This window comes from Lynx canadensis, chromosome C2 (assembly GCF_007474595.2).
Source record: "Lynx canadensis isolate LIC74 chromosome C2, mLynCan4.pri.v2, whole genome shotgun sequence".
NCBI lineage: Eukaryota > Metazoa > Chordata > Mammalia > Carnivora > Felidae > Lynx > Lynx canadensis.
In genome coordinates this window covers 26,006,523-26,031,100 of record NC_044311.2, presented here as the reverse complement: position 1 = coordinate 26,031,100, position 24,578 = coordinate 26,006,523, and the positions used below count along the sequence as shown (strand labels likewise).

Below are 24,578 nucleotides of genomic sequence, written 5' to 3'. Positions count from 1 at the left end.
AGGAAAGAATCCGACAAATTAATGTGAAACAAGGCATGCCCATTTCTAAGGTCCTTGACACATACTCTGGGACACAGGTTAAAGCAGCTCTCTGAATAGCGACCTGACCCTGATTCAGCAACATCCTGGACTCTGCCCAAGAGAATACCTGGAACTAGCCTATCTTTCGTTCTAAGCACACACCACAAGGTCAGCTCCCCTGAGTTTTCTCCGTCCCTCCAAATCCTTCAGCCCCTTTGCACTCGGCAATCACACCAATCTCTTTCTTCCTCAAATTGTCCCTCAGTCTATGCGCGGCCCTTTCCTCCCCGAACCCACTGGGAGCAGATGGCAGACTAAGTGGCAGAACAAGTGCGCTCATTTCAGCTCCTTCTAGAAACCCCACTAGAACGATAACAAAAGGGTTTTGTACAGGATAAAGTCATAAAGACATGATAGAATGGGGGGAGAGGGGACTTGAAAGCAGAGGGATGAGTAACAACTGACCTAGTGTACCTGAGAAGCTGAATCTGAAGCCAATAGTGATGAAAGGTAAGAAAGCAACTCAGTCTGCACGGAGAACTCCCAAAGGTTTTGTGCCTCAGGATCGTGGGTACAGACGGCATTGAAAATAGGTCTTTGAGGAGCAGTTATACCCCCAAGCCCCCTCCCCATGTCCCCAAGGCCAGACAACCGAATAGTCCCCACCCCAGAACAAGACTAGAGGCTAAACACAAAATGTGTCTCTTGGCCTAAGGGGACACACCAGGCAAGACGGAGGATGCACCACTATACCATAAATAGTACTCCTAAATACTTTCCCAGCAAACTCTGTGAAAGCTTACGTGCCAAATGTTGAGATTCTCCCCACTCCACACTGGCTTGGCTCCCAGATCACGAGCAGCGTGGATGGTATCCACCCGGCAGGGGCTGAAAGCTTATTTTCGGGAGAGACCTAAAGATAGCAGACTAGAGGTTATACAAAGCAACAGCCTCGTCGGATCGCCACACCGGGAAGCCCACATTGACAGCTCCCCCTCGTGCTCAGAGATTCCCAGCAGCTCCCCGTTCTAAAATATAAATGGAAAACCAAGGATCACTACACATCTGAGAAAAGCTCCTAAAAATAAAGATAGAGACCAAAACAGGAAAGGGGAAAAAAGAGAGAAAACAGAGTGATGGTTAATTTAATAACCATGAGTTAGATGAATTCTTTCTCTCTGCCTCACTATCCTTGACCTGGGACTACAGCTCTTAGACTTCTTAGCCTTCTTGAGTGTGTGGGCCAGTTCCGTACAGTAGTTCTCCCTCTCTCTCTCTCTCTCTGTGTATACATAAACTGTATACAATTGAGACTTGAACAACATGGGTTTGAACTGTGTCCATTTGTATGCAGATTTTTTTACAGCACAGTACTATAAGTGTATTTTCTCTTTATTATGGTCTTAACATTTTCTTTTCTCTAGCTTACTTTATTGTAAGAATAGAGTATATGATACAGGTAACATACAAAGTATGTGTTAATTGACCATTTATGTTATCAGTAAGGCTTGCAGTCAACAGTAGGGTTAAGTTATTGCAGATTATTTTACTAGCCCCTGTGTTGTTCACGTGTCAACTGTATGTATCTATCTATATACCTATCTATACATAGGTTCTGTTTCTCTGGAGAACTCTGACTAATACACAGGGACACTGTACAGGGAGATAGCCTAAATTACACCTCGAGGAGAAAAATTAGAATTCAATTTTATTTTCCCTAATGAGACAAATTAAATATTAAAGAATATGATTTTGTCTGATAGGGTTGAGTTTTAAAGGGTCACAAATCATTGTACGGTCTAAGATTTTTTGGCCAACCGCCAAAGAACCAAGTTTTGTGCCTTTGGGGACAACAGTGTCCCTGAGGAGAATGCATGCCCTGGAGAGATAGAAGACACTGCATCCATGAAACAAGACTAAGTTGCTATTTTTAAAACGAACAATGAAAGAATACAAAAGGGTTCCTGGAATTTAAAAGTATGAAAGCAGATGGGGTACCTGGGTGGCTCAGTCAGTTAAGCATCCGACTCTTGATTTCGGCTCAGGTCAGGATCTCACACTTGGTGGATTTGAGCCCCACATCAGGCTCTGTGCTGACAGTGCAGAGCCTGCTTGGGATCCTCTCTCTCTCTCTCAAAATAAACTTTAAAAAATATATAAAAAATAAAAATATGAAAGCAGAAGTTAAAAACTCAGTGAAGGATTGTGAATCAAATCTCCCAGAAAGCAAAACATGAAAAAAGAGAGATGGTGGAAAAAGAGAGAACAGACTGTAAAATTATAGTAGTGGTAGAGAAAGTTCGATGTTTAATAATAAGAGCCCCAGAAAGAGAATGAGCAGTGTGTGTGTGTGTGTGTGTGTGTGCGCGTGTGTTAAAACGTTTATTTTTGAGAGAGAGCATGCATGCACGCACACATGGGTCAGCAGAGAGGATAAGGCAGAAGGAGACAGAGGGAATCCCAAGCAGGCTTGTGCTGTCACCGCAGAGCCCGATGAGGGGCTCAATCTCACGAAGGGTGAGATCATGACCAGAGCCAAAATCAAGAGTCAAGGCACTAACCAACTGAGGCACCCAGGCACCCTGAGTGTGAGCATGTTTTAAATTTTATTCATTTGAGGGGTGCCTGGGTGGCTCACTCGGTTGAGCGTCCAACTTCGGCTCAGGTCATGATCTCACAGTCTGTGGGTTCGAGCCCCGCGTCAGGCTCTGTGCTGACAGCTCAGAGCCTGGAGCCTGTTTCCAATCCTGTGTCTCCCTCTCTCTCTGCCCCTCCTCCAGTCTCACTTTGTCTCACTCTGTCTCTCAAAAATAAATAAATATAAAAATAAATAAATTTTATTCATTTGAAAGGCAACAAAGGGAGTCTCAATTCAATAACTATTTCTAATTAGAGCTGACCATTTTGTTATAAGTTGTAAATTGTCTCATTTTGCCGGTCACAATGGTTTTCTAGACGTGCTTGGGAAGATACTCTAAAGGAGCTCTGCGTCACATTCTCATCTCCACGGCCATGCCCTAAACCAGGGCATATGACGCCTCTAATGCGAAGTGTGGAAATATTCTTTCCAAGTGATGGTGACAGTTGTCACACTCAGGTTTTCCATAGCCTCTCTTCCTCTTTTTCTTTCCTCTGGTGCCGTGTGTTTGTGCTTGGTTTCCTAGCTGCCCCACTTTGGCTCAGTGAAGTCCCCTACCTCTGTGTGTGCCCACAGTCCTCCTACTCCTATACTCCAGCCAGGGTGACCCCACAGCACCCTGTTTCCAGTTGGTACCTACTGAACACTAGCTACTGAAATGCCACGTGTGTGAGAAGGGCAGAAAAGTGAAAACGTAGTTAATTTTGTGTTTAATGACTCATTTGGCTTCAGAAGCAGAGCCTATTTACGTTCATATTCAATATTTGCCTCCCAACAGCAAACACGGTCCCGCTTTACTCTCTCGGTGCACATGATTTCTTTCACAATTTTCCCTTTCTTGGTTGATGACTGTGAAATAGGAAGCTGAATGCTGTCAAAGATAACTATGAATAATGTGTGAGGCAAATAAGTATCCAGGCTGAGACCCTTCTCTTGCGTTGCCTTAATCCCTAGCAACAGTAAAAATGAATCCACGGAACCATTCAGGGATGGGGGAGGGGGGGGCTTGCAGATCCTCTCAGAACCTATTACCTAAAATGTTGCCCAAATTCAGTTGAAAGCAAACCACCTTCCATAGGTAAGGTATATTGAACGCTGGATAAAAGCATCCTTGCTATTTCCACAATGAGGCCAAAATTGATCTTATGGGATAAAGTTGACCTAGAAAACACATTTGTAAGCATTTGCCTTCCTTTTCGATGACAATAAAAATGGACACGCTGGAAAGGCCAACGGGATTATTTAGCGTCTGGCGCCCCCTTGCGGCCTCTTTTGAGGACCCTATGCTTAAAAATGACAGGCTTCTGGAAGAGAAATTGGGGTTTAAGAAAAATGGGAGAGGTTATTTTCTTGGGGAATACAAACTAATAGAAATAACTAGCACTTGACTGGCACATTTTAGTGAACAAAGCACTCCCAAGTGGATGATCTCGTTAAAGGCTGACAGCAGCCCTCTGCTGTAGGTGCCAAGAACTCAGCCTTACAGATGAAAACTGAGGCTCTGTAAAGCTGGCGACTTGTGTGGGGCAAGTCCTGGACTTGAACCCAGATTTCCAAACTCCAAACCATGTGATATAATTTTATTAGTATTATTTATGTAGTATATCAAAAACTCAAAATATATACCTAGTACTGTATAGTACAGTATACATCGTATAGCATATATGTACTATACTATATATAGTACAGATACGAACTATATAATACTAGGATACTTCTACTACTTTCTATAGTACTGTTAACTAGTACTCACTACCTTTCTGGAGCCGTTTTCTGTCTGTGAAAACAAGGCAATACTTGGTGCACTCTTTGTAGTCTGATTTAACAAATGCCGTTAGTTTTGCTACTAAACTGTGGCTTTGCTTTCCTGGGTCCCTGGCGCCCAAAATGTGGAAAGCCCTGCTGCTCTACTGTCCTAACCTGCGGTGAAATGATAAGAGGTTTGCCTGGGGAGAATCAACAGGAAGGCACAGAGGCAGTGGGACTGTAGCCATGTTTTTATTATGCTTAGCCTTATTTTTGTTGTTTCTTAATCCAATCCATTAGCTCATGGCTAAAACTCTGATGGACTATGTCACCTCATTCACTTAAGTAGTATATTTCATAGCCAATGTATTTTAAAGTTTTCATTTTTAAGCAATCTCTATACACAATGTGGGGCTTGAACTCACAACCCCAAGATCCAAGAGTCACATATTCCACCAACTGAGCCAGCTAAGCGCCCCTACAACCAATGTATTTTAGAGTGGGGTAACTGAGAGGTTACCTATGTCATCAGGCCAACTTTAAATACTCCAACTGAAAACTTTGCAGCCTTTCCTTTATGGGGTAGGACTTTGGGGCCATAACTGCTCCTGTTAGTTAGTCTTATTCATGGGTGTCTCCTCAGCCAACTACTAGTGAAGGTAGAGAGGCCTTTTCTTACAGCCAGGGTCCTTACTAGCCTGTTCAGCTTTCTTGAGAACATCACTCCTGTTTCTCGGCATATGATCCGCCTCGGACCAGCAACCTCCAGTAGGTGTGCTTCTCAGCAGCTATCCCCATTTTACAAATGAGGGTAAATGATGAGGTCATGATTCCAAGTGACTTCTGATAACAAAAGCCCATGCTTATCGTACGCCCTACACAGCTCCCTACTTTCTACTTTAAATACCCTGATTCTATTCAGCTCAGCCACGGAAATCCAAGCAGCACTAGTCATATCTCATGGAGGGAAGGACTTTTGTGGAAGGCGCATCCTGGGGCTGAAGCTAGGAGTGGGGTTCACTCGGAGAAGGCTAGAGGAAGGAGCCCTGGACCGGAAGTGGGGACCCTGCGGCTGGTCGTGGCTCTCCTCTACCAGATGCTCTGGGGCCAGGCCTGACCCAAGATCTAGGAGAGGGCCCATGAACCCTGCAATAGATCCATCTTTACTAGCCGATTAAAAGAAAGAAAAAAAAAAAAAACAAAACACTGCAAGAGACAAACTCTGTACAATTCCTCATCGGTTTTGCTCTCACCTAGCAGAGCCATCTTTTAGCCCTCAAAAGAAAGGGAGAGAGTATATGAAGCAACAGACCAACAAGAGACCGGGGTTCCTCTTGCATCCCCTGCCCCATCCCCAGAAGCCCCTCCCAAGAAGTCAGGCCCAGAGGGCAGGATGCCAGCCGGCACTCTGCCTGAGCCCCAACGCCTGCCCCGCTTCTCTCCAGGAGCCAGGATTGATTCTAGTTGTACAGACCAGCTAGGACTATTATGCCGCCCATTCCCCACTGGGACCTCCCTCCTCAGATGTGGCAATGGTGAAAGGGCCTTAGCTTGCTGCAGGTGCAGACCACAGTCAACGTACTTTACACAAATGTTCTCACAGACAAGCTCTCTGCAGAGGGGAAACAGGAAAGCTTATAGGATCTTTTGTTAGCGAGCCAACAGCACTTGGATTTTATGTCATAGGGTAAAAGGCATTATTTGGAGATGCTTGGGAAACAGGTCAGCAGACTAATTTAAGGATTTCCCCATATCCCACTGCAACACTAGCTGTGTGATTTTGGCCATGTTGGTCAATTACCTCCCAAGCCACTGCTTCATATCCCAGTGGGGACTTGGGTCAGTCCATCCACCGTATTCCTGGAGAAACTGCATCGGGAAGATGGCCTTCCCCTCTCTCCCTGGGGCAGTGTGGCCAGGGCCTGGTTCAATTACAAAGGGTCTCAAGAATTAGGCAGGGAGGCATGGTGGGTTCTCGAGTCATAGAAAAAGCTGTATTTGTGAAACACTGGTCTTGAAGAGGCACACAAATGAACTGAAGCGGAGAAAAACGGGCAAATAGGAGACACTGGAAAAAGAGAACAATCCTTCAGGCTAAAAATACATCTGGATGTGTTATTTCAGTCTATTTGGCCTCATTTTTCCACAGGGCTGTCTGACATGCTGCCTGGGGGCACACTTACAGACTCGCAGTAGTGACGGCAAGGATCTCTTTAAGCGCTTAGGCTTTTCCCTTCGTGGAATTTCAGTCAGACAGCCTGGCTGCACTACATTATACCATCAAACTTTCTTTACTTTTCAGGCCTGGAAATTTTATTTGCATTGTTGTAATATACACACACACTTGCTACCTTTTCATATAAAAATTATATATGCTCATTTTTAAAAAGTTAAAATATAAAAATATACAAAATAGAGTTACTTCAAACTTTCCTCTTCAAGGGGAGGCACAAATGTCAACCTTGTGAAAGGTCAGGACTTGTGACCCAGGTCCAGGGTCAAGGGTGTTGGGTTCTTAGGACACTTTCGGAATTTGCTCTGAAGAAAAACCCTCGGCACACACAGGCCTTCTTTTTTATTCACCGTCTCACGAAACACATATTCATTCACCACTTCTTCGTAACCTGTGTCCATAAAGAGCTGAGCCAGGAATTCTGTAAGGAAGCAGATCAACAATGCTCATGGTCTTTTGTTTGTTTACTTATTTTTGAGAGAGAGACAGAGAGAGCGTGCAAACATAAGCAGGGGAAGGGCAGAGGGAGACACAGAATCTGAAGCAGGCTCCAAGCTGTCAGCACAGAGCCCGATACGTGGCTCAAACTCACAAACCCTGAGATCATGACCTGAGCTGAAGTTGGAGGCTTAACTGAGCCGCCCAGGTGCCCTTGTGACGCTCATGGTCTTGATACTACGTTTGCTCTGAGGTGGTAAAGGGGGGGGGGGGGGTGCAGGGAGGAGGGTTATGTTATTTTTTTAGTATAACAAAAACTCCAGTGCTAAAATTTAAAGAAGGTTTTGTTTTAGAAATTAACACACTCCTACTTCTCATCTCACACCCAAATAGAAACCCCCAACTAAATAATTTCATCAGAAAAGTTTAAGGACAACCTGGAGTATGGCCACCTTGCCCTATTATTATGAATCCCCAAATACCAATGTCTGAGTAAAAAGAAACAATATTCAAAGTGGCTATATTCATATAAAGTCTTCATGTGTTCAGTTTGTTTGCACCAAGCACCTCACCTATCCTAACACGAAGGAGAAAATTCTGTAACCAGAGTGGCGGGGAAAATCCCTTTGTAGTGATATACCCTAAGGAAACTTTAACCCAAATAATACATCACTACATGTTCACTGAAACCAACTGAATGGCCATGTAGTGAAAGTGAAGACCCTTAGAGCCCTGCTTCCGAGGACATGCTCTGAGGTACTCTGCAGACATCACTACATCTTCTCAATTATTTACAATTGAGATTTCAGTAAACAGGAGCATGAATATTTTTAACTTTCCCCTGACATTTTCTGGCTTTGCAGTTTTAATGGTAATCACTCATTTCTGATTTCCTTCTACATCCAAAAGAATACTTTAAGAAATACAAACGGTTGTAAAAATAGAGTTTAAGAAGGTAATTATTTTGTGGTCCAAATGATTAAGTAGGCTTAAAACTAATAGTTCAAAATATCCAGTATAAGACTGAAATAATGTTCGGGGGTTGGATGCTTTTCTTATCAAAATGACTTTTTAGGGGCCCCTGGGTGGCTCAGTCAGTTGGGTGGCCAATTTCAGCTCAGGTCACGATCTCGTGGTTTGTGAATTCGAGCCCCGCATCAGGCTCTGTGCTGACAGTGCAGAGCCTGGAGCCTGCTTCAGATTCTGTGTCTCCCTTTCTCTCTCTGCCCCTCCCGTGTGTGTGCTCTGTCTGTCTCTCAAAAATGAATAAATATTAAGGAGGAATTTTTAAAAAATGACTTTTTAAAGACCCCTATAGTAAATTTTCATACTTAAAACCTTTATACAAAAAGGTTTCTTGCCTTTATAACCTGGGAAGGTAATCTCCAGGCATTATATTTGTCTTTTTTTTTTTTTTTTGAGTTTATTTATTTGTTTTTAGTAACCTCCACACCCAGCGTGGGGCTTGAACTCACGACCCCCAAGATTAAGTCACATATGCTCTTCTGACTGAGCCAGCCTGGCGCCCCATCCTACCTGTTTTCTTTGTGACTGGACGAAGTGAGGATCCGCATTTGCCCTCCCCCTTTTCCAGCACATTTCCTGGTAGGGCAGCCACGTGGCATGTCAGAGCCTGTCCACTAACCTGGGCTCACTAACTAGACACTGTCACCAGAGGAGGCCTGTGAGCTCACCACGGCCAGGGCCGCGTCCCTGTCGTCCCAGGTGCTACGTGGTGAGCGTTGGAGACTGTTCCAGCCAGGACCCTGCGCTACGTGCAGCCGCCCCCGCCCCCGGCCAGTACCCCACTGATAATGCAAGCAAGTAAACAATTAAAGACAAATTCCATTAATCTTACCATCAGTAAAAAAATACGATCTGGTTCCATCTTGTCTAGCATAAAAGTTTTCTCCAAGTTTGCTGCCAGCTTTAAACCTAAGCATGGCATGATCATACAGCCCATAGTCACGAAACAAGACACTTCTGCCTGGTTTTAATACCTATGAAACAAAAGCAGGCGGCACGTAACTCTGGGGAACCCAGGCAAATAAGACTTATTCAAATAAAATAAAATCTGATTGATTCAGGGATTAAAATACCTTACATTTGTGATAATTATGAAAGGAACCAGACTGAACCATCCATAGTTTGAAGGAAAAACGGCCTCCTAATCAAAGGTATAGCAAGACCTGCGGGGCCCCATGCATTAGAGGGATACTTCTTGAGCACCTACAAGGTCCAATGTCATATCAATTAAAATGTTAATGACGTTAAATCAAAGTCTTATCTTAAGGCATGTTCTCCTGCCATTTTATCAGCCATCTCCTAGTATATGATCCTTTAAAAAAATATGTCCTTTTGGCTTCTTACTGATTCTAGCTGGCTTTCCTCATTTTAAGTCTCCGCTTGGGTTTCACTGTGCTACAATTATGCATAGCTTGCCCACCATGCTAATAACAGAGAGCACTCGGCAGTTTATCAGACAGGAGGGAGGGAGAAAGGAGAGATTATCATCCTCGTGCAAGATGAGAAAATGGACACTACATAAGTGATTTATGCATGATTCACACTTCGGCCACTAAGTGGGGGGTAGTCAAGACTCACATTTGGGTCAAAAGGCACCATATTGTAGAATCAGAGACACCTCTTAGCCCTGGAGGGGGATTGGGGGAAGTGTCATTCCAATTCCATTCACGCTACTGACAAGAAAAGCAAGGCTAAGGGGAGGAGGGGTAAGTATTTGAGTATCTGTCCTACATGTGCCTTATAACAGGTCCTCAGGCCAGTGCAGCAGTGTAGGGAAGGGGATCATGGTCAGACCTGGCTGGGAGTCCCTCACTAAAGTCTTTCAGAGACAGGTGTCACAGAGTAGGTGTCTCGAAAATTGGGAGTAGGCACCGGCAGGATGTGGGTATTATAACTACCTCCATCTTATAAAGCAAATAGCACACGCTTTTCAAAATGAAGAGAAAGTGGTATGTACTGTGACATTTCCTTTTTATGTGAGAATTCTTTCAAAATGCATGAACGCTACTAAATAAGAGCGGACTTAAAAGGCATTAATTTTATTAAACCCTATTCTGTATTTTTTTTAAAGTAGGCTTCATGCCCAGCACAGAGCCCAACGCAAGGACTGAACTCACAGCCCTGAGATCAAGACCTGAGCGGAGATCAGGGTGCCTGGGTGGCTCAGTCAGTTAAGTGTTCGACTCCAGCTTGGGTCGTAATTTCACGGTTCGTGGGTTTGAGTCCCATGTCAGGCTATGTGCCGACAGTTTGGAGCCTGGACCCTCCTTGAGATTCTGTGTCTTCCTCTCTCTCTGCCCCTCTGCCCCCGCCACCGCCTCAGAAATAAATAAAACATTAAAAAAAAAGAAAGAAAAAAGAACCTGAGCTGAGATCAAGAGTTGGGCACTTAACCAACTGAGCCACCCCAGGCACCCCAATTAAACCTTATTCTGATTCATCACAACAATAAGATGATTTTTAAGACGTGACATATTAAGACTTTTGATGCAGTTTGATGTATTTCCTCTTGAATAGGGGTATGAAAGACTGTCCCTAATACTTCCAAGTGAGCTGCAGTTTCCTCATTTAGTAAATTCTAATCAATGAGGGATGCATTCTAAATATCATCAGTAAAGAGCCTCTTGGGTAAAAACATCCTATCTTAGTCTAGAACGCCAAGTTTTAAAAAAATGTGAATTGTGAAGAGAAAATTCTGAAAAATTTAGTTTACAGGAAAAAGGCTTATTCTTAATTGCAGAAGCAGGAAGTCTCCATGGGACAGTGGGAAGAACACTCGGGAATTTGGAAGTCTTGCTTCATATCCCAGTTCTTCCATAACTAGTTGAATAACCTTGAGCAAGTAATTTCATCCGTGTGTTTTCTTGTCTATAAAATAATAAGTTCAATACTAATGCCTCCTTTGATCATAGCTAACAGGCATTTTTCACCATTATGTTCTTTCATTCTCTAAACAACTCCAAGAAGTAGGTTAGGGGTGGGGAGGGAGGGGAACGGGAGGTCTATTATAGCCACTTTTACGGCAAGCAAGGCTCAGAGTCAAAGTGACTTGTCTGAGATTTCAAGGCAAGTTGGTGGCACTGGCAGACAAATATCCAGGTCTTCTGATGACAAATTTTGTCTATTTTTACTTCATTCTATTCCAAAAATGAGGGAATTCAACCTTAAGGTTGTCTTTCAGTTGAAACCTAGTTTTAAAAATTCTCAGTGTTAACATTCTACAGTAATTACATCTATCTTACCACAGCTTATTACTGTGGTTGTTCATGAAGGCCTCAGAGCTGTCCACCTTTGGGTCTTGTTGTCAGAGGCTGAGAGATTGCTTCTCCTTCTGTAATTTTCAGATGAAGCACATGGTTTCAAATTAATGACTCAGGCACTACGTATGATGGCAGAGAGATCGCAATCTGCTACTGTTGTGAACTCATTCCACATCAGCTGAAAAAAGAATTCTATTGGGGGTAAAAATACAAAGGACTGCTGAAACGGAATTTGTTACCAAAGAAAGGTTACGACAGGGGCCAGGTGTGGACTGAGACAGCTCAACTGGATAATAATAAAAAAATTTCATTACTGTTAAAATATAAATAATATACTGTATGTTTCCACTAAAATTTTTCTAAATAGTTTACCCTGAGAGAGAGAGAGACAGTGCGAGTGGGGGAGGCAGAAAATTCCATTAATTTTATTAAATCCTATTCTGCGCTGGTAGCGTGGAGCCTGACGCGGGGCTCAAAGTCACGAAACGGCGAGATCGTGACCTGAGCTGAAACCAAGAGCTGGACGCTGAACCGACTGAGCCATCCAGGCGCCCCTGTATGTTTCTATTTAAGTCAAGAATAGGCATACCCTCAACAATACTTGGCTTTGTCAGACTTCTTTAATTTGGTTAACCTAGCGGTATCTCATTGGGGTTTTATTTTACATTTCCTGGGTTACTGAGATAATCTTTTCATATGTGTGTTCTCTTCAATAAAACGACTACTCACATTTGCCCATTTTTCTATTAATTTGCTTGTACTTCTTTCACAGGAATTTCTCACGTATTCTGGGTACTAATCTTTGAACAGTTTACAGACTTTAACTCACTTTTCCAAAGTTGTTGGTTTTTTTTTCTTTGTATTATATTGTCTTTTGAAGAAAAGAAATTCCTACTTTTGTTATAATCATCTTTATGCTTAGAATGCTTTGAGTCATCTTTTGAAAAAACTCCACACTGTGAGGTCATAGAGATTTTTTCCTGTATTTTCTTCTGAAAGGCTTAAATTTTTGTCTTTTTCACTTAAGTCTTTAATTCACCTGAGAATGATTTTTGTATAGGATGTGAAGGAGAAGTACAATCATTCTTTCCTACATGGACACCCAGTGGTTCCAGCATCACTTACTGAACAGTCCCTATTTTTCTAGTGATCTTCATTGTCACTTCTACCATATATCAAATTCCCATGTATGCGTGGATCTGTGTTTAAGCTATCACATTCAAGTTGTCCCTCTGCTAACATCATTCTATCCTAATTACTGTAGCAGTAAGAAGTCTTTTCATCTGGTAGAGTACAGATTTCCCCCGTTTTGTTTTTCTTCAGAAGTGTTTTGATCTTTGTTCTTTCATGTAAACTTAGAACCACCTTGTCAATTTGCTCAAAAAACAACCAAAAAAACCCTACCCAAAACCTCCAATCAATCAAACAACAACAAAAAATAAAATGTATAGGGGGCACGTGGGTGGCTTAGCCAATTAAGCCTCAGACTCTTGGTTTCAGCTCAGGTCATGATCTCATGGTGTGTGGGTTTGAGCCCTACATCAGGCTCTGTGCTGACAGTGCGGAGCCCGCTTGGGATTCTCTCTCTCCCTTTTTCAAAATAAATAAATACACACAAAAATTTTTTTTTAAAAATTAAGAAAATAAAATGTATAATATTAAATGGAAAAGTAAGATTGCACAATGCATGTTACTCTTCATTAGGTGTGAATACCTCTGTGACATTAAGCAGAGTACATTCATCTTACACTTTTATAGTCTTAATATATTCTAATTAGACAATTACATTATTTGCAAATGAGTTTTGTCTTTCATCCCTATTTTTCCCCCATCTTTTATTTTCTTTCTTGTCTTTTTGAGCTGATTAGGACCACCAGGATAATGCTGAAAAGCAAAACTGATAGTAGGCACTCTCGCCCCATCGAGTTCCAGATGCTCTTTATTCTGTCCCCAACTCCTACTTCTCTCCAATCCCTGAAACCTTTCATCAGTGAAATCACTAGTATCCACCTCTTCTCAATGTTCCTTTCATATCCTGGTGCTAACAGACTGTTCCTGAGGACACTGTTTTCCCTGCAACCCCTCAAGTCATGGCTGTTTTCTCTCCTCACCTTTGTACCACTGGGCTTAGAGATGAGGCTGGCGCCCTCCATGCTTCTCATTGCTACTTTCTCATGTATTCTCTTTCCTCCCTAAAATCCCTAGGTCTGAATCTCTTGTCATCAGATTATATCATCTGCTATCCCTTAATATTACTGTCATCTCTTAGTGCCAGGGTCATTTCCCTGTTTCAGGATGAATGTTTCTGATTTATTCTCCTCTCCTTAATACTACTCCATTCTTAGTTCAGAGTAATTTCAATATATGTGGATTATCCCTCCAAATATGCTGGCCTCTTAATGCTTGGACTTTTCCAAGGTCTTACCCTTCTAAACCACTCACTCCCATGGTAACGTCCTGAAGTCTTGTCAACACTAAAAAGCATAACCCCTCCGGTCTCTCAGTGTCATACAAGTCACCTTGGTCATTCCCCCCTGCCCCATCTTTCCAGCTCTCTCTACTTCCCCATCTTTCATCATCCTTTGTCCTCACCTGGACCTTCAAATCAGGTGATCCTACCATCTTTTCCCTGATGCCCTCTCTTCCCTCTTTACTCAGCTTCAGTTCCATGCCCATTTGTGGATATATGCTGGGTCTCATCTAATCAGATACCAGGGGCAGGGAAAGGGGAAGTAAGGAGAAAAAACCTTACAAAACCTCACGAGCAGAGAGCTGAAACCACCGCGGCAATATCTGAATTTCTTAAAATGTTGTTTTAAGTGAGAATAATTACTCCCTAAAAGGTTTCCAGTGTCTTGAAATTTGTTTTGCTACTTAAAAAACATTTAAAACGTCTACTTTTTCAACTTGCTGAATGTTCTTCTCTCCCTTTTATAAAGCAGACTGACTGAGGCCTCTGACTCCCTGAACAGGTGAGGCTTAACAGGCTTTCCAGATTGTGTGCCCTTGCCATTTAGTGGCCCCCAGGTGACCTGCATGCTTACCACTGGTCACTTGTGTTGGTTCCCAAACTTACTTACACCAGCTGTACTTAGATTTAGAATTATACATGAATATATAAACAATGCAATGCAAGTAAAGAGCATTTTTATTTTCTCTGAAAAGTACACTGAAACTTTTGGAAAGACTTGATAGAGAAGCACTGAACTGCTGTTAGACATGGGAGAATCAAAGGTAAGTCTAGGTTAAAAACATTAAAAAATTTGCCCTTGCGTTAAGTTTCCAATCATTTTTAAGTCTTTGCTCCACTTTTAAAGAAGCCAGAACTCTACTATGCTACTATGTATGTGGTTCATTAAGATGGTAAGAAAAATGGTAAAGAGCCCCATACTCAAAAGAAAGGGCCGTGGCTCTACATCAAAAGAGTGATAAAAGAATATTAACATATTTTAAGTCATAATAAAATGTTTAAGGTAAGAATGTACCTTTTTCATGATTTTTTGATTTAGTTGATCTTTAATCAACATTGTTGCCACAGATAAGAGAGCTTCTACCGTAGTTTACAAAGCAGCCTCATTCATGATCTTACCTGCATCTCACAATAACCCTAACAGACACCCCCATTTTACAGCCAAGGACACTGAAGCCCACAGAAGGAAGATGACGTGATTTGTCTTGAGTCACATGACTTGAGAGTGATGCTTTACTTCCTGAGTGCTACAGCAGCCTCCTGATGGCCAGAGCAGTTTGGGTTCTCCTCATTCTGGCAACAATGATGACAGTGACAACAATGGCTGATTTTTGAAGAGCACCTACCACCTTCTAGGCATTGTGCTAAGCACTTTATATTGCGTGTATTTCATCTCAGTATCTCAGTATTACATAGGTAATGAAACTGAGGCTCAGGGAGGTAAAGAAACTTGCCTAAGCAGGGAAGTCGGGTATCGTCTCTAGGCACTCTGATGCCGGACTACGTTCTTGACCCCGAACCATATCTTCTTCTCCTTTTCCAGCAGGGACTATCTGCATGTTATTCCATGCACAGAGCCCAGATAACTACAAAATCATCCTCGCTCCAAAGCTGGCCAAACTGAAGAGCAGTGATGGCTACCAGACAAACCAGAATTCAAACTGAATGTTTTATGTAGGAGAACCCCTTCGATACACTGACTGCATGGCCTACACCTAGTGAGAACGAGGGGGCTTTGTGAACTAGACATGAGCCTCAGAGGGGAGGTAAGCAAAAAGATCAGGATGTCCAACCTCCAGGGTCCAAATTACTAACCTGGTAAATGTTTTGTAAGACAAGGTGCATCTTATCAGGGTGAACAGCAGAGAGGACAAATATCAACATGACAACATCCACGGACTCTGGGGGCACATGTTCCAGAAGGTCATCTTTGGTTAGATCACACTGGAACACCTTGCATCTTTCTGTGTCATATAAAGGATTTTGCTAGAGAAGGGGGAAAAAGAAAAGAATTTTAATGCGACACCCATGTGGACACACAGAGAAAAATACAGCATCAAAAGGAGATCCGATGGAAAATGGATCTATTTCCACTTGTGCACTGTTACACAAAAATCACAGATCACTTTCTTACTGGGTAAAACTGAGTAATGTGCCATTTGCACGCTAATGCACGTAGCATTTGCTGTTACTAGGAGGGCCAAGATTTCATTTTAACAAATCATCTTTAACTGAGGATGGAACACTGAGGAGCTATCACATGTTCAAAGCTGCGCATTCTAGGAGCATAGATTTCTAGAGGGAGAAGTCAAAACTGACCCGTGCTTCCTTAATCCTCCTTTGAAATCACCCATTACAAGCCTAAATCCTCTGAGAAGTCCTTCCCAATCCACTCATGGAGATGCTCCCACAGTTCTGCATATTTTCCCTTGAGACAGCAAGCCAAATAAACCAAATTTCTTCTTCTTCCCTGCCCCACCCCCGCCTTTTTTTGTTTTTAAACAAGTGTGTTCCTGTACATTTTGGATGGTGGGTTTAAGAGCATTATCAAAAAAAAATACGTATAATACTCTTATAAATAAAGAGTATCATAAAGTCTAAGATCTTATAAGAGCATTATAAAAAAATAACAAACATTTCTTTAAGAAAAAAATTTTTTAATGTTTTTTTTTGAGAGAGACAGAGAGAATGTGAGTGGGTTAGGGGCAGAGAGAGGGAGACACAGAAGCAGAAACAGGCTCCAGTCTCTGAACTGTCACCACAGAGCCCAACGTGGGGCTCGAACTCACGAGCTGTGAGATCATAACCTGAGCCGAAGTCGGACGCTCAACCGACTGAGCCACCCAGACGCCCCACAAACCTTTCTTTAACGTAAATAAGGACTCAAATAAATACAAAGTTCTTGGATGGGAAGATTCAATATTGAAAAGACGACAATTCTACCCATAAATCTGCTTCTAAATCCAATGCAATCTCAATAGAATCCCAATAGATTTCTAGAAACTTGACGCAAAGGCAAATTTGATTCATCTGGAAGCAAAAATCTTTAGGAATAGCCAAGCCAATTTTTAAACTGAAGAACAATGAAGGAGGAAGTACACTACTGGACTTCAAAACATACTACAAAATGCAGTACTGAAACAATGAGCTTTGAGAATGGGGACAAATAGACTACGAAGACAGATCAGAGTCCTCAAAACAGACCCATGTATATAGGAGAATTTAGTATTGCATGACAAAAAATAAGTGACAAAGATGACATGGGGCGCCTGGGTGGCTCAGTCGGTTGAGCGTCCGACTTCGGCTCAGGTCACGATCTCGCGGTCCGTGAGTTCGAGCCCCGCGTCAGGCTCTGGGCTGATGGCTCAGAGCCTGGAGCCTGTTTCCGATTCTGTGTCTCCCTCTCTCTCTGCCCCTCCCCCATTCATGCTCTGTCTCTCTCTGTCTCAAAAATAAATAAATGTTAAAAAAAAAAAATAAGTGACAAAGATGACATATCAAAAAAGGTAGACAATAAAAGTGACAATTATCAGGGAATAAAAATGAATTTTCTCATTCAACTTACTGTGTTAGAACAACTAGCTATACACTTGTGTTAAAGGACAATTGGTTACCCAGGTGACTTAAAGGTTCCAGTTTCAGTTCAAAGACGTACACTGGTATAAAAATGCAGCTCCCATCCTTACAATAAGAAAAAAGATGGACAGACAGCCAAGTAATGGCTTTTTTTGTGAACCCATCAAAGAATAGAGGCCAACGAACCACCAGCCATCCCCCAATCTGGAGACAGATAAGTGCCTTCTGGGAGAGACAGGACCGAAGCATTTGCTTACCTGAGGCAGAAACTCCCAAACTAGAAAGATAAAACTAGAAATTGGACAAACTGCTGTAGACTGAGTGCGGATGTTATAGCGTGAAGCCTCTGGGCCTCTGGGGGTGGAAGTAACAGGAACACTCCCATCTTTTTATAGGTGTTTCTTCCAAGAACATCACGGGGCTCTCACAGAGAAGATGGTGCTCCATCTAGTACTGGACTTTCTCATCTCCTTTAAGGAAGAAAAGATTCAAACTACAGGGGAAAGGTCTCCTGAAGCCTGCAGCCTTAGGGTACTAGCGAAATACCACTGCCAAGAGGGGAGGAAACTGCTCTGCCCAGACCCATTCTTAATTTTTTTTTTTTTTAAGTTTATTTTTTTAGTAATCTCCACACCCAATGTAGGGCTTGAACTCACAACCCTAACATCAAGAGTTGCATGCTCTTCGGACTGAGCCAGCGCCCTCCAGACCTAGTCTTTTTTTTTTTTTTTTTTTTTTTTTTTGGTGGAGGTGCTGGGGATTGATAGACCTAGTCTTGATCTGAAGGGAGAATGGCCTCAAGACCATCGAGGAGGACACCAGGTAGATACTGAGGGACTAAAGGGAGAGGAAAGCTCTAGTCCTAGAGTGCAGACACACTTGTGAAGGCCACACCCGAGACACAGGCCCACTCTACAGTTCAAAAACTGAGAATCAGAACATTAGATGACAATCCCTTCTCCCACACCTTACCAAGTCTCCAGTGGTAATAACAACAGTGGATTGCAGCTGGGAAAGTTGTAAGAGAGAGGATCTTTACGAGGAACAGTATGAAGAGCAGACCCAAAGCCAAAAGGGGTGACATAAACCAAGTCACCAGATGGCTCTGAAGTATCTGGTGGCCATAGCAACGATAAACCTCACAGGTAACTATAACAATAACAGATTTCAAACACAGCTAAACTCCTGTCTAGATTATTACAAATCCTTATGACCTCAGTATCCATAGCCCTACATAACATACCTTTCAGTGAAAAAAAAAGTACAAGGCATACCAAATGGCAAGAAAAAATAGTCTGAAGAGACAAAGCAATCATCAGAACCAGACTCAAATATGACACAGATATAGGAACTAGAAGTTTGGGCATTTAAAATAACTGTAATTAATAAGTGAAAGACTCTAATGAAAAACATAGACAAAGTTTAAGATCAAATAGGTAATTTCAGCAGAGAAATAGAAACTACAAAAACAATCAACTAGACGAACTAAAAACCAAAAACACAGCAACAAATATTAAGAATGCTTTTGAAAGGCTCATCAATAGGAACATTTACTACCTAAGAAGGAGTCAGTAAACTTGAAGATAGGATGAAAGAAATTATACAAACTAAAAATGCAAAGAGAAAAAAAGTTAAGAAAACAAACCACCATCCAAGAAAACAAACCGCCATACAATAGCAAATGGTATAATACACATGCCATTAGAATCTCAGAAGAGAGAACAGAGCTGAAGAAATATTTGAAGAAATAAGGGCCAAAATTTTTCCAGATTAAAAAACATGATAACCAAAGCTTTAAAACTATGTAGAAGGTTAGAGGACTCTTAAACAAGACTTAAGACCTTAGAGCCTTGAAAGGAAAACATTACTAAATTTGCACATAGTTTAAATCCTGCTGAAAGACAAACCATAAAGCAATGCTAAATAAACTAGAAATGTTTGTAAAAAACAAAACAGAATATCCAGAATATACCCTAAAGATAAAGAAATGACAGAAAAATTAGCAAAGGTTATGAACGGACAATTCATAGTATAATACAAGCTCCACCTGAGGGATTTTTTTGTGTTTTGTTCACTACTTAGTCCCAGTGCGTAGAACAGTGACTGGCACATACTAGGCTCTCGATAAATACATGTGGAATAAAGAATCTCACAATCAGAAGAAAAACTAATGCTTATTTACATATATAAGGGGTAAACAAACTAAAATATGGAGTATTACTTTTTGTCCATAAGATTAGAAGATATAAAAAAGACTGATATCAAACGTTGAGGATATAGACAGAATAGTAGCTGTATATTAAAATTTATATATTAAATTAAAAAATATACATCAAATATTAAAATTTAAATGTGTGTACCATTTCTCCAAGGAATTCTTCCATCACCAGAGAGAAAAATGCACACACGTGTTTTGGGGAGTGGCACATAGTGCCACATTAACCCTATTTGTAAGAGTAAAAAATCAGAAATAACTTAAACAAATAGCAACAGGGTAACCGTTAAAGTACAGTATATCCATTCTGTGGAATACTACAACAGCTAAGTAAAGTACAGTGGACCTATATGTACTAAGACAAAAAAAACCAAAGTACAAGATAGGATGTGGAGTGAAGAAAGCAAGTTATAGTACAATGTGATACCACTATTAAAAAAACTTCTAATGGATGGTACAACTGTAAAAGGTTGATGGAAAGTTAGATGTTTGCCCAAGTATCCCCCACATATTTGTTAATAGCAAAAGGTAAATACTTGTACCCCTTAGGAAGGTACTTTTTAGGTGGGAATTAGGTAGTTACTACCTTAACCCAGAGATCAAAACTAAAGCTAGCATTACCAGACATTAATGCCTCCTGACAGGATGCAATATCAAAGATACAACATCACTTATTACAGTATTTTTGCCACAAATATTTTACCTGGTTTAAATCTAACTTCTAGTTTACAGTAAAGGAAATACAGAGGATAAAGAAACAAGTTGAACAATGATATGAATAAACAATCAGACCAATATGAAATGTGGGACCGAATTATAGAAAATGGCTTGCTCTTCAAAAGCTCAATGCCAGGGGCACCTGGGTGGCTCAGTCGGTTGAGCGTCCGACTTCAGCTCAGGTCATGATCTCATGGTTTGTGGGTTTGAGCCCCATGTTGGGCTCTGTGCTGACAGTTCAGAGCCTGCTTCAGATTCTGTGTCTCCCTCTCTCTCTGCCCCTCCCCTGCTCATACTCTTTCTCTGTCTCAAAAATAAACATAAAAAAAAAATTAAAGAGAAAAAAAAAGCTCAAAGCCAGTGGGGAAAAGGTCAAGGGGAAGGGCAGGGATGTTTTAGGCTAAGGAGATTTAAGGTACATTAAGAAGTACAAGATTTAGTCCTTGATTAAATACATCTATAAAAGACACTTGGGACTACTTGGGTAAATCTAAAAATCTAAATCCATTCTGAGTATTAATGACATTAGGAGATCACAGTTCACGTATTGCGCCATGCAGAAAAAGTCCGTATTTTTTGAATATGTATGCAAACATATTTGAGATGGAAGTGTCTTGACATCTATACTTTAAAATAGTTGAGCAAAGAAAAAAGTCTATAAAGCAAATGTACAAAATTCTGGCAATCATTCAATTTAGGTAGAAGCATATGGGTATCATTTTGGTAGTTCTTTCTACTTTTCTGAATAGAGCTGTATTTCTTTTCTTTTTCTTTTTTTTTTTTTTTTTTTAATTTTAGAGACAGAGCATGAGCAGAGAAGAGGTGCAGAGCCCCAATGCAGGGCTCAATCCCACAATCCTGGGATCATGACCTGAGCTGAAATCAAGAGTCAGATGCTCGACTGACTGAGCCATGCAGGTACCCCAAAGCTGTGTTTCTGTATGTATGATACAGGTATTTAAACAGGAAAAACACATTCATGGTGGTCATAGCTGGTTAGCTTCAAAGAGAGAACTGGAATTAATAAGCAAATGGGCAGAGAGGGCAGGTCAAAGAAATCTAAGAAAACAGTAACATAACAGAAACATGGACAAGGCACCAACCTTGACATACTCAACTGCTCTTGGAGAAAAGTCACAGGCATAGGCAAAGATATTCAGATCTTCTTCTAAAAGCGGGAATAAACAGTTCCCAACACCACAGCCAGCTTCAAGCACAGTCAATTTTTGGTCTTCAAACTGGGGAAAGAGATGCAAAGTCGTTTGCATCATCGAGAAACAAACCAAACTACAACATGTCTCCAAACAGGAGAAGCAAGGTTTCTGCCCCCATGGGACAGAGAGTAAACAAGTGAACTGAGAACCTAAAGCTAATACTGATACCTTGCTTGTCGTCCAACACTGGGCAGCTTAGTATAAAGAAAACACAGCAGGGGCACCTGGGTGGCTCAGTCGATTAAGCATCCCTCCCCCCCCTTTCTTTTTTAATGTTTTATTTTTTTTGAGAGAGAGGGCGAGCAGGAGCCAGGAAGGCACAGAGAGAGTGGGGAACAGAAGATGCAAAGTGGGCTCTGCAAAGACTGCAGAGTGCCTGATGTGGGGCTGGAACCCACGAACTCTCGATCATGACCTGAGTTGACATCGAGTGCTCAACCAACTGAGCCACCCAGGGACCCCACAGCATCCGACTCTTGATTTCTTTTCTTTTCTTTTTTAATATATGAAATTTATTGTCAAATTGGTTTCCATACAACACCCAGTGCTCATCCCAAAAGATGCCCTCCTCAATACCCATCACCCACCCTCCCCTCCCTCCCACCCATCAACCCTCAGTTTGTTCTCAGTTTTTAAGAGTCTCTTATGGTTTGGCTCTCTCCCACTCTAACCTCTTTTTTTTTTCTTCCTTCCCCTCCCCCATGGGTTTCTGTTAAGTTTCTCAGGATCCACATAAGAGTGAAAACATATGGTATCTGTCTTTCTCTGTATAGCTTATTTCACTTAGCATCACACTCTCCAGTTCCATCCACGTTGCTACAAAAGGCCATATTTCATTCTTTCTCATTGCCATGTAGTACTCCATTGTGTATATAAACCACACCGACTCTTGATTTCAACTCAGGTCATGATCTCATGGTGGTGAGATCAAGCCCAGAGATGGGCTCCATGCTGAGCATGGTGTCTCCTTGGGATTCTCTCTCTCTCTCAAATAAATAAACATTAAAAAAAAAGAAGAAAACACAGGATAATAGCTAAAATAACAGGCTCTGGAACGAAACTGCTTGCACTCAAATCTGGACTTCTTCCCTCACCATGTTCTATCATTAGACAACTCTTTTTTTTTTTTTTTTTTTTTTTTATTTTTTATTTTTTAAATTTTTTTTTTTTCTTCCAACGTTTATTTTATTTTTAAGACAGAGAGAGACAGAGCATGAATGGGGGAGGGGCAGAGAGAGAGGGAGACACAGAATCAGAAACAGGCTCCAGGCTCTGAGCCATCAGCCCAGAGCCTGACGCGGGGCTCGAACTCCCGGACCGCGAGATCGTGACCTGGCTGAAGTCGGACGCTTAACCGACTGCGCCACCCAGGCGCCCCTAGACAACTCTCTTAAAAGAGCTTTGTGCCCCGTTTTAACCTGCAAGTAGGGATAACAATGATGCCTACTTCACACTGTTATTGTAGGGCTTAAATTACACAACATGTAGAGTTGTGTAATTTTCTAAGGGCCCTTTTCTAAGGGCCGTGGTAAAGTGTTTATCGTCTTTATTATGAATCTGAATCTGTCACTGAAGTCACCCAGTATGAATTCAATATTTATGACTTTCAGACTGGCTTTAAGAAACAGAAAATGTCCTTGAAAGCTCTCTTTCCTACATACAACCCAGGACCTACTAAATCCACTGGAGACCCATAGGAAGGCAATAAACACTCCTCTTCACATGTGAAATGAAAAACTCAAACAAGGTTCAATATTAGTTTACCTCTCTACATGATCTGAGTTCCTCAAATTCTCTGGTGGTCCAGTGTCTATCTTTGAAGAAGTTAGTGCTATTTCTTTTGTAAAAAAGGTCCCAGTTCTTCTGAGCCTCTTTTTCCAGTTTTTGCTGTTTAAAATCAGACATTAAAGCCTGGTCTCTTTTCAATTTCTCCTCTTCTTCAGCGCTGAGAATTCTTGCCTGCAGCCCTTTCCTTTGCAAAGAAGCCATCCCATAAGTTGATGGTAATATATTTAACACTGCTGAAGATTCCCCAACCCTGAATAACCTGAGTAATCCAAGCTGATACTGCAGACATAGGAAGGATTTTTCCAAATGTGGTTCTTCACGTTGGGCTCAAGCCTCGGGCGGCACTGGGTGCTTTGCAGGAAAAAGGAGATTCTGGTTAGTGGTTCTAGAACAGTTTTTAAGACGCTGGTTAGCCGCTTTAGAACGGTTCTTTCACCAAACAGTTCAACTCACCACATACTAGATGCTGACTCAACACAAAAACCCTGCCCACTCTACAAGAGGTCGGTCAGAAAGAAGCCCAAGACACAATCCCTACCTTCAGAGGGCTTACATTCCGTGGCCAGGGCTCTCACGCACCAAACTCTAGTTCAAACCAGAACAAGTTAACTATTAGAATAATACATCTGTTTAGGGACGCCTGGGTGGCTCGGTCCGTTAGGCGTCCCACTTCAGTTCAGGTCATGATCTTAAAGTTTGTGAGTTCCAGCCCTGGGTCGGGCTCGGTGCTGACAGCCCAGAGCCTGGAGCCTGCTTGGGATTCTGTGTCTCCCTCTCTCTCTCTCCCTCTGTCCCTCCCCAACTCGTGCTCTGTCTCTACCTCTCTTTAAAATAAATAAACATTTAAAAAATATAATAATACTAAATCGGTTTGGTTTAGAAAAAGGACACTCCCAAGTGACTGAGAAATCTTAGGGAGGAAACATCAATTTTTAATGCCCGTGAAAGGGTGACTTAAAACCACCACACCAGCTTCCCAAAATGGCGACGGGTGGTCAAGTGGGGTGATCATTTCCCAAGGATCCGAGACCCAGTTTCGGGGGGGGGGGGAATTTGTAGTCAAGCCCGGCGGCCTGAGATTCTGATCACACACCTAAGAGGCCGTCTCACGAATCAGAGGGTAGCGCCGTTTTCCAGGGGCTGAGGCTCTCGCTCCTCCATTACCGCGTGAAGGGTAAGAGGCCAGTGACGCGCGGGGTAGGGTCCGCAGGGCTCCGGACGCTTGGGAGAAACTAG

The 24,578-nt window shown here is 42.0% G+C and overlaps 1 protein-coding gene across 3 annotated transcripts; it reads right to left on the bottom strand.

Annotated features, from left to right (window-relative positions):
- Positions 1 to 6,373: 6,373 nt before the first annotated feature.
- METTL6 (methyltransferase like 6) lies at positions 6,374 to 24,565 on the bottom strand. 3 transcript variants are annotated; one of them, XM_030329013.1, is made up of 6 exons: positions 24,436 to 24,565; positions 23,319 to 23,693; positions 21,444 to 21,578; positions 15,648 to 15,818; positions 8,935 to 9,076; positions 6,374 to 7,059 (listed from the first exon to the last, which is right to left on the bottom strand). In XM_030329013.1, the coding sequence occupies exons 2-6, from the start codon at positions 23,541 to 23,543 to the stop codon at positions 6,878 to 6,880; spliced, it is 855 nt and encodes a 284-aa protein (XP_030184873.1). In that variant the 5' UTR covers positions 23,544 to 23,693; positions 24,436 to 24,565; the 3' UTR covers positions 6,374 to 6,877. The 3 variants fall into 3 exon arrangements, with proteins under 3 accessions (XP_030184873.1, XP_030184874.1, XP_030184875.1); XM_030329014.1 differs by having other exon boundaries at positions 21,459 to 21,578; XM_030329015.1 differs by lacking the exon at positions 21,444 to 21,578.
- Positions 24,566 to 24,578: the final 13 nt, after the last annotated feature.